Below are 11,212 nucleotides of genomic sequence, written 5' to 3' on the forward strand. Positions count from 1 at the left end.
TTTATCTGAAATGGTAAATTTCAACAAGAGTGTATATGAGAGCTAAGCTCTTTCTCATTACCAGTTATGCTTCTCCCTATATAATCTTATATTGCATATTTAACGGATCGATTAAAAAAAAAAAAAAAGAGTTTTAAACTAAAAACCTGTATTTTCTTTCAAAATGTAATCTTACTTAATGAGCTGTCTCAAGTTTTCTTTAAAAAAAACTACATGAACAACAAACATTATCAAATCCAAACAAATCGCTGCAGAAAAAAATGAGAAAGTCATTTAAATGGTTGCCTTAATTTTTTCTTCTGACAATCTAACGGATTTTGATGTTTTTTCTTATCTTAACTTGTGAATCCCCAAAAGTGTATTTTTTCGCAATCATTTTTAACAAGGATTTTAAAATATTTATAAAGAGAGGGCGATAATGTGGCCAATGCATGAATATATAAAACCTTTATATTTAATATATTTTTAACAGTGTGTTTTGAAAAAATTAATATATGGTAACATATTATTTAAATAGATCAAAATTATTAAAATTTAATTTATTAAATAATATTTTTATAAAATATGATAATTAGTTTCATACATAGAGTAATTATTACAATATCATTTTTATATATAAAAATAAATTCATAATTAAATTTCATTGTTTCACTATAACAATGCAATTTTAAACAAAAATATAATCTATAACTGTCATTAGATCACATTAAAATACTTGAAACAATGTATTCACACAATTTTTTTTTATCCTATTTAGATATATGAACCAGCATAATATTGAATACACTTATATGAAAAATATTTCACTAAACCTTGAAAAATTATGGTTTTGTTAAAAAAAAAAAAATTTCACATAATAAATAGACATAAAACCAGTTATCACCAAACTGTAATTGAATCTCGCCGTTCCACCATGGCAATGTAATTTTTAAAAATATATTAACTATTTGTAAATCTAATTATAACATTCTCGGTATAATAGATATGGTGTTAAACAATTTTCATTTCTTGTTTAAATATTATGTATAGCGCACCAAAAAGAAAAAGACCACCCTGGATCAAGTGATCGGATCCACACATTCTAGGACTCAATCTTAATGATAGGAGAAAGGATTTCAAATATGCTTATTAATTAGTGCAGACAATATTTTAAGTAACGAAATCAGACGCAAAAATCTTTTTCTGAATAAACATACTTTTTTTTTGATGGATTCTTCAATTCTTTTAAAAAGTTCTTGAAATATAGCGAAATACGCAAAAAGTAAAATTAACATTAAAGGGTCCTAACTTTAAACCGCTCTCCTGATCAAACTATGGAGACCAAATTACCCAGATTTTATCTACCCCCAATATTTTGGGGATCAAAAATCCAAATCCGTTGAAAAAAAAGGTATGTTTATTCAGAGAAAATGTTTTTATGTCAGGTTTTGTAATTTAAAATATCGTCTGCACTAATTAATTAGCCTGTTAGATGTTACCCTCTTGAACCATCGAGTCCTAAAACGTGAAGATAGGATCACGAGATCAAAAGTTATTCGGGTGGGTCTATTTGGCGCACTGTACATAAACCAGCAAAATATTGCAATGCATTCAAAATATGAACAAGGTTAAAAATACATAAAAATGTTTCTCAAATCTTAAAGAAATACAAGTAGTTTGCTTAAATAATTTTAATACAGTACAGAACCCGTTATCCGGAAAACCAAAAAACCGGAACAAAATTCGATAAATTTTCCCGCCATTTAAAAAAAAAATTTTTTTTTTTCTTTTCCTCATAAGATTTTAGGATTTTTCTTTTTTGAAAGATGTTTACCTTCCCATCATTTTGGATATAATCATTAGTGTATTACTTCAGTTTTTTTTTTTTTTTTTAGTTTGGTTTAACAATAAGAAAAACTGCTTTTTGTAGCGATTCAGAAAACCGGAAAAATCAATAGCGATGGTACCAATCGTTCCGGATAATCGGTCCCCTATTGTACAATAAATAGTAAACATAATAGAAGCAGTTATTACTAAATTGCATGAGCTAAATTGAGTGATACTTTCCTGTTTGCTGCACTATTTTTCTATAAGAGATGTAATATTTTATAATACTTTTCTTATATTATGGAACTTTTTATTAAACATATTACTTGAAAAATATGCCTGACATTAAAAACTGAGGGTTTATTTTTAAATTACTTTGAAAAAATATCTTCACAAAATAGAAAGAAAAAATATATATATTTTTTTTAAATCTGAAATCTGACTTTTTTGTAATTACACTCTAAAATTTCCTAGAAACTAGTATCTAATTTTGGCAGCCAAAACTAAAATCCTGTTGAAAGATTAATAAAAACAAATATCTACAAATGTATTACATAAAATTTATTTCAATTTTCTGATTTACTTAGTGATAAAAAGTAATGTATACAAAAAAAAGTTTAATAACTATTATAATCATAATGAACTTTAATTATAAAACACAAAAAAGAATGCAGCAATATGCAAAATACAGAATGCACTACATAAAGCATCCTAGCATTAGGATATAATTAAGTAATGCTATCAAAAGACAAACATACCAAAATATTTGAACTAAAATATCTAATATTCGAATATAACTCAATAAAACATGTTATTTTGTATAGTTTATGTAAAGTATTGCAAGCTGTTTGCCTCCTGTTGTCACTCTTTCATACACAAAAACCAATCTAAAATTTTATTTACTTCCTTGAAATTTGAATTCACACTTATTCTGATTGAAATAACTACGCAAGTCTTAGCAGAAATGTGCAACTAATTGAATGCAATACATTGACCACGCATTATATGGTCATTTCTGATCCGATAATCTTATAAAGCAATAAACTGTTCTCCTGGTTAAATGACCGGTTGTGGTAGAAATAGGTATACGACAAGTATTAATCGAAACAAAATACAAAAAAAAATAATAATAATAGAATATTAACTTAATATAATTGTTAGAAAAAGTCATGAAGTCAAATGTGCAAAAACGATAAGATAATAAGCGCATTTTCGGTGCAAAAGTTCTTAAACGGTCATTTGACTGGTTATGGTATGTATAGTGTTAATGGATTAATTTCAAGTTAATAATAATAATACTTTCAATGAGAAATTTGAGCTTAATGTTTTTTGATAATTTCATTTATATTTGGTCATAAAAAGGACAATGAGTTTCTTTTACATTGTTATTTTTTTTTTGTGATTCCTTGTTAATTATTAACCCTTTGATGGTTATGAACGAGTTTGGCTCACAATCGAATCGTTCTTCATAATGCGCGCAAACGAGTTCCGCTCGGGAGCAAGATTTTGACCGAAAGGAGCACTACTTGCGTAGTGCTCCCCAATGCGCACTGACGGGCTGAGCTAGTTCACCATTATTATTCTGCATTGATTGTAACAAACGAATCCTACTTGCGAAATGTAGTTAGTTTTACTGTTTACAGATGGCAGTATGGGTTCCATGAATTTCTTTTCATAATGAAAGAGGAATTTTTTTTTTTACCTTGTTCTTTTTATACATATTTTGGCACGTTTTTTAAAGTAAAATGGCTCAAAAGCAAAAGTTAGATAATTATAAGGATGATTATGATTGTTGAAGATTTTTAGGTAATGACTGTAATTTTTTTATAGCGAGTACAAAAAGATTTTTATTTAATTACTGTTTTTAAATGCTTCATAAAGTTTTACATTAGTTGTATTTATTTAGTCCTATCAATTTAATATTTGTCTTATATTTATAATTAACTATTATTATTTATGTAATTGATAATAATTTATAATTAACTATTATTATTTATGTAATTGATTATAATAATTTACTATTTAATAATTATTTTAAAGTACATAAAAACTGTTATTTATGTACTACAAATACTTTAAGAAATTTTTAAAAGGCGTGAGGCGAGCTATCTACGGCATCGCCAGAGAAGGGTGAAATTTTCGGAAGAACGGTTCGAGAAAACGGCTGCCACTTTCTACTACTGTTTACTCGTAATTAGGACTGGGCGATATTAGAAATTATATATCGTGATATATCGTCAGTTTTGCATCGCGATATANTTTTTTTTTTTTTTTTTTTTTTTTGTTAGTCATCCTTTGTTAATTTGTTTTAGAAATATTATTTGAATAGCTTATTTTAATTGTTAGCCTTTATTTCCTTTTGTAAGTAAATATTTAGATTGCTTTTTTTTGTTAATAATTTTAACAAGTCATTAAATTTCCAACTTATTTTAACATTGTCAGAGACAGGACTATCACCGACAAAGATGTTCACTCCGTTTAAGTGTGGAAAAATTATAGAAAGTATACATATACTTTTTTTTTTTTAACTTTACTTGTACCTAATAAAAAAGGCATTATAATTTTTACTATATCATTTCTAAAATTTGGCGTCACACTTTAAGAATTAAATGGCACACAAAAATGCCGTGTCACATTGGTTGAGAATCATTGAGTTAAGGCTATACATTTTGCTTGCTATTATTTTGCAATCCTGAAAATTATAAACACTTTTTAAAATGATAAAAAATCTACTATAAAATATTTTTTTGTGACCAAAATCATAAAAGAACATAGAGACTTAAAAATATAAATATGCAATAATAATATTAAATCAAAATAAAGTTTTTATATTTCCAGTAGCAATGGTTTTGTATGTGACTTGTTTTACAGGTATCTTGTTATTAATATAAGAAAAATGCTGATGCTTGATTTCGAAACCCTTTCTTGATTCCACTGAGGCACAATTATCTAAGCATGAAAGATTTATATAGTTTAATTTATAGAATTTTAAATGATTAAATTTGCCTTATATCTTTGATTGCCAATGGCAATAGGAAATTTTATGCCCTGAATTAAGTGGACAGGAACCTTGCATAAAATGGGAAGATTGTTGAAGGTGACTTTTCAGTTGCAACTGTATGGCACCGTTGCTTTTGAATGATGTAATTCAATGATTTGATATCACGAGACTTTAGGGGATCTTCAAACTCAGGATCCCATTTTCCAATGTTGGGCAAGCTTTTTCCCTCTGCAAAATAAAAAGAATACCAAGATGAAAAACAAGTTATAATTAATTTTAATATAGAGGCAGATGCTGATATTGACATAATATGATCAACTGGAACAAATATGTTATTTATGTTTATAAATTTTGGCAAATCTGTGTTACACTTTCAAAACAGCAATTGTATGACAACAGACTTGATTGTTAAGTAGCAAATTGAAAAAACAAGAATTTAATAGTGGAAAAATAAATTATAGCGCTTCAGCCAGGCAAGCGAAGTCGCCAAATTTAGACAGGCGCAAAATAAAATTAAGCAAATGTCATTTATTGGATGTATACAATTATTACATTGTTTTGTATATTAATGAACGTTTTCTGTTTTGGGTTACGCCATTTTGTTTAGGTCACTTATGGAAGAAGTCCTAAAACATAGCAAAAAAAAAAATAATAGTAATAATAATAACCCATTTGTAGGATTTGCTTGCTCTTGGCTAACCAAAAAGTATCCTAACTTTTTAATTTGTTTCTCCATTACCACACATTAATCATAGTTTTCAATAATAGATGTGTTATGACTATATATTTAATAGTCACTTTTCTTTAAAAAAAAATAAAAACCAGAGACACCACATTCACTTAAACATGTAAAAAAATTTAATATAGTTTTAGAGTATATTTTATTGTAATTTGCTTCATTCTTATTATTGTAATTAAAAAATTCTACAGATTTTTATGAAATGAATCTCTACGGTAATGGTGATGTGAAAACACGTCACCATTTAAATAGTCATAGAAAACTAAATCTCAACCTAGTGCAAATATAGCATCAGCATTATAAGTTTGTGTTCTTTTCCAATAAATGTTGAAATCCAGATAGTCCCAAAAAATATGAAATGGAAAAAAAAAATATGTTTCAAAGTAAAGTGGTATAAAAAATTTGCATTTGCAAATGATAGAACAAGAATATAAACTTGCTTCCTGTCATGTACAAGTATTTTATAGATAACATTGTTATCTATACTTGTGACTTGTATACTTGTATGTAGACTTGTGAAAAACCTTGAAGACTTGGACACAGTAACATAAAATTTCTATAATTTGTTACAACAAATTCAATTTCTTAGAAACCTCATTTACTAGTTCAATTAAAAGAGAAATATTTTAAAAATGAAACATAAAATATTTAGCTTGCTAAAGAAAGTTTTAAATTTCAGTACTTCTCGGATTATCCTGTCGACCTGTACTTTGGGATTATCCAGAGCCGTTTTTATGTTTATAGGGGCCCTGGGCCTGTCATTATCTGGGGCCCCTTATGAGTAAATTTTAAGAATAAAATTTAACTTTGAATAATTTTTAAAAATTATTTTATTTTAAGAGTAAAAATCATATAAATTAATTATAAAAGCTTATATACATTATTTTTATATAAAATTTAAGGTAACGATCCTTTTCGCGCTTTTTGAGAAGCGAATCTTCCACCACATCCAAGCTATCGTAACCAAGTTATTAGTTTTATAACAGTCATTGAACAGTCCACCCAATTTCAAATTTAGGACTACTAATGTTCAACTTCGTATCCTTGTAATTTTGAACCAGGATCAAGTATTGAAATAAATTTTTGTCTTCTTGGAGGACGTTTTGATGGAACTAACCCTCATTTGCGTTACATAGAGAGGAAGAACGCGAGTACCTCCCACGGTTAGCTTGATGGCAAAGGGACTCTAACTTATGATCCACTTACCACTGAGGATATTTCACGTCAGCACTGTGGCCGGTAAACGCTGGGTGTGAAATTCATATCGACCAGCCATGACTGGGATTCGAACTCGGTGCACCTCATTCAGAGGAGAATGCTCTATCCCATGAGTCTATCTTCATTGAGTAATTCAATCGTAATTTTTGTGGGGGAAAAAAATGGAAATAAACCGTTTTTCCTCTTAATCTGCAATGAATGCAGAAGCAACTACGAGGGTTAGTGAGCAAAATGAACAGGGAGCGGAGTCTTCTAGTTTTTTTTAAATAATTGTTTAATTATTAGTTTTTACCACGCATACTTAAAAAAAAAATAAGAAAAAACATTTTTCAGTATTAATAAATAATAATTAAAGACTGTCATCAGCTGGAATAGAATCCACGACCTCACAGTTTTGTGTTCGATTTCATAATCATCAGCCCCCAAATATACACACCTGCCCTGCGGATTTTTTAAAATTTTTTTTTTTTTAAATTTAATAAATTAAGTCATTTGGATACTTGACATTCTAGAAAAATGCTTTCCAAATTACCATTTTTAACGTTTATAACAAGGATCTTCAGTTCATTTAGAAGTAAACCATAATTCGGCTATCTTATTCATTTTCATCTTAGGTACATACACCAAAAATAAATTCAAAACTAGACTGGATATAACACAAGAACTGCAAATTTAACTGTCGGTGTAAAACTTTATTTAAAATTGATGATGATAAAACGATGAAAAATCTACATTCCTCTAATTAAATATTTTAGAAATAGTCTGCGTTTAGGTTATAATGTTCGTAATTACCTTAATAAGCTTTAATCGAACTGTCGGGGTTCCGCCGATTTTTTTGAATTGACAATTTCAGTCATCTTGTAGGTATTTAAAACTGCAGCATATCACGTGAAAGTATTAAATATATCATTTTTACAATAAAGTAAAATAAAAAAGAATTCTGATATATTAAATAGTCTCATGATCGAATGAAGGAGCATAATTACCTTTTAAACAAATATATTTTTTTTTACATTTAAAACTAAAAATTTGCTTATTTTTAAATAAAATAACTAATACTCAAATTGTTTAAAAGATGATATGACAAGGAAGTTTTTTATTTTATTCAGTCATCTATTTATATATTTTTCTCATTTTTTTATTTTATTAAATTGAATGCACATGCTTAAAATAAAAACAAAGCTGTCAAAATTTCATATATAGCTTCGATTTACAATTTTAAGAAATTGTTTCGACTTTGGTTTTAAAATTTAAAAGCCTTATTAATTAAAAAATTGAGAAGCCTTATTAACTTTAAACACATAATAACAACAAAAATCAAGGAGTTAAAATAGGAACAAATATGATCAATAAACAATAAACTAGTAATAATATAAATTTACTCAAAAATAATTTAAATATAATTTAAATAAAATTTAAATAAAGTTGTGTGTTTACAGAGCAGCACTTCATCAGGGGACACACTGTCTGTAAACACACAGGAGCCTTTCTGTTGTTAGTGGCAAAGCCAAAACTAACAGTGCCCCGAGGCCCCTAATGAAAATACAAGCATAAAGAATAATAATAATTACCACATTAAATAAATATTTACCATAATAACATTCATATAAATTTGAAATATAATCACCTTTACTGAAATATACAATCACCTTTTCAAATATACAAAACACTTAGAAGACATCAAAAAAACCGCCCCCAAAGCACATATAAATATTCAAAACAGTTACAGTTAGTAAAAATGAAAAAGAAATTCCTTATATATTCCAAATCAGCTCAAAAAATAATGTAATTTAAATTTTATTTAAATTATATTTAAATTATTTTTGAGTAAATTTATATTATTACTAGTTTATATGATTTGAATTTGGTTTTAGCTGCCTTGTGCGCTGTTCCAATTTGAATTTGAATTAATGTAGTTATGGTTATTTTATTTTTCTACCTCCTGTTTAATTAATTTCACTTAAGAATTTGAATTTCGTTTGGATCAATAAACAATAAAATCATAAGCTAACTAAATAAGTTAATTTAGTGCATGAAATATAATATTACAAGTTAAACATATTTCATATTTAAGGGAAACATGGAAAATTTGGTCATGCTGGAGTTTTAAAAAAAAATTTTCTTGTGTTCAAACATTTGTTTAGCTGATGATCATTTGATTTCAATGCTCTATTAAACAAAATCTATGTTTTTTCTGTCTATTAGCAGTAAGTAAAATTTAAATAAAATTACATTTTTTATCTCAATTTCATCCAGAACTGACCAAATGAAGAGTTTTGGCAGACGGGCCAGTTAAAGATGGAATTGAATAGTGGCCCGCCATTTAAATAGATAAACAAAAAAATTCACAATGTATACATAAAAAACTGAGCAAACCTTTCACGTTTTCTCTAACCACAACCAAAATCGATATAATAAAAACATTTGCTTACCTCCAACGTGAAAAATTTATGTCTTCTTAATATCCTACGAAAATTTGATATAAAAATTCCAATTCACGGATTCTCTTACGATTAATTTGAAAAATAACAAAATAAAATCAACTACAAAAATTAAGTAAATTAAACAATTAGGCTAGTTGAAACATTTAGGACGATTATATGAAAAAAAAAGCTTTTGCAATAAATTAGAAAAAAATATCTAAATTTTCTAAGAAAGAAAATTTAGAATTGAAGGAGGCCCAATTTAACAGGCACTATGGAAATCTCAAGACAGAGTGACCCAAAGGAATTCTAACAAGACCCTACCCCTATTTACAGCCCTAGAAACATTTTCTTCCCAGAAATTAGACAAAAGGGTGTTTCTGTGGATATCTGATATTTCCGAAGTTAGGAAAAAAGAGCCCCAAGGCAATATAAAGAAGCTAAAAACATTTTCTCATAGTGTAAAGTGAGAGGGCTATTTGACAATTCTGTCTGTGGGTGGTAGCTATGAAGGTGGGGATATTTTCATTAGTGGAAAGAGCGTTTTATTGCTCTTTTAGTTAGAAAAGTGAAGAGTAACAATTATTTTATATTGGTAAGCACTTCAATTAGATTTTGAAAAGCATCCGACAATGTAAGTTGGGGCCCTCTTAAGTTATAAATAATAAATGAGTTAGAATTTAAAAAAAAAATTAATGCAATGAGATTTTAGACTTTTCGGGGGCCCCATTCGAACTCGGGGCCCTGGGCCAGGGCCCATCCTTAAAAACGGCTCTGGCATCTGCGCAGGATCTTTTGGACCTAAAGCCGTAGGAGTGACGATCACTGATTGTTTCAGATATTGGTTCCAGAGCAAACAAATACAATGCTTGCATAGCTCTATCTTTTATCCTGGGTATGCCAAGAGGTCTTCTTTTGCTATTAGATTTATTGATATAAATTCGTTTTAGCGGGGAAGGTTTATATCCTCTTTGCTTTAACTGCTTTATTCCTTGAATTTTAGCATTGCAAGTTAACCACAGTTGACGATCTACACCTGCCGTGTTTTTTCCGTGTTTTTCAGTTACTCTTTTATCAGTTAAAGCTTTGCTACTAAAGAAGCGTGTGAGAAGATGTTGTAAAGCTTTCACCTTACCCCATCTTCCTTGTTGGACAGCCTTAACAATACGTCTTTGTAGCCTAACAACTTTTTTGGCATTTCTTCTGGAGTAACTGGTTCCATGCGTCGGAGTTGTAGGTAGGTGCACTTACAGTTTTATTTGTAATCATCTGCTTTCCTGTTGGTGGTTAACAAAATTTCTTGTCACGAGGGACCAAGTGGAAGTCTGCTCGTTTTCACGTGAGTTGATGTTTTAAACTCTATCCATTTCGTTACAAAATGGCATTCACTTTCTCCATTACCCTTTACCTGCACTTTCAACAACATTCCTTACGGTTTGCTTGCCATATAGGTGGAAATACAGGCTTACCCTGTTGATTCTGTCATACAATAGTGGGTTAGGTGACTTCTTGATACCGGTGGAAATATTATTTGCGTACACCCAGAGAGGAAAAATGTAACTTATCCACATTACCTTTTGGTCAGAGCTTATCAGCATCTTCAGCTCTTTCATTTTAACGATACTTATGAAGCTTCACTTACATTCACCATACCACTAGCCTAGCCCCCCAACCACGTGATGCTCGTAGTTTATGCTCCTCTTATAATTACACATATGTACACTGACTGAGCAAAACTCATGGGATACCCACCTAATATCTGGTCGGGCCCCCTCTGGCCCTGCGGAGTGCAGCAATACGGCGTGGAAGTGAGTCTGCAAGGCTCTGGAACACGTCCGGAGGTAGTTGGCACCACACATCCTGCAGAGTGGCAGCCAATTGTGGCCTGTTCATAGGTTAAGGATTCAATGCCCTGAGCCTGACGTCGAAGGCATCCCAGATATGTTCAATGGGGTTCATATCAGCCCTGCAGAGTGCAGCAATACGGCGTGGAAGTAAGTCTGCAAGGCTCTGGAACACGTCCGG

The 11,212-nt window shown here is 29.5% G+C and overlaps 1 protein-coding gene across 1 annotated transcript in view; it reads right to left on the minus strand.

Moving 5' to 3' along the window:
• Nucleotides 1-524: 524 nt before the first annotated feature.
• LOC107449085 (inhibitor of Bruton tyrosine kinase) overlaps nucleotides 525-11,212 on the minus strand; it is a gene marked incomplete at its 5' end in the record, with an annotated part of 16,949 nt that continues 6,261 nt past the window's right edge. Inside the window, 1 exon segment of the mRNA XM_071181680.1 lies at nucleotides 525-5,035. Within this exon segment, the coding sequence (XP_071037781.1) occupies nucleotides 4,860-5,035 (176 nt within the window). The 3' untranslated portion in view covers nucleotides 525-4,859.

The sequence above is a fragment of the Parasteatoda tepidariorum genome, chromosome 6 (assembly GCF_043381705.1).
Source record: "Parasteatoda tepidariorum isolate YZ-2023 chromosome 6, CAS_Ptep_4.0, whole genome shotgun sequence".
NCBI classification, from domain to species: Eukaryota; Metazoa; Arthropoda; class Arachnida; order Araneae; family Theridiidae; genus Parasteatoda; species Parasteatoda tepidariorum.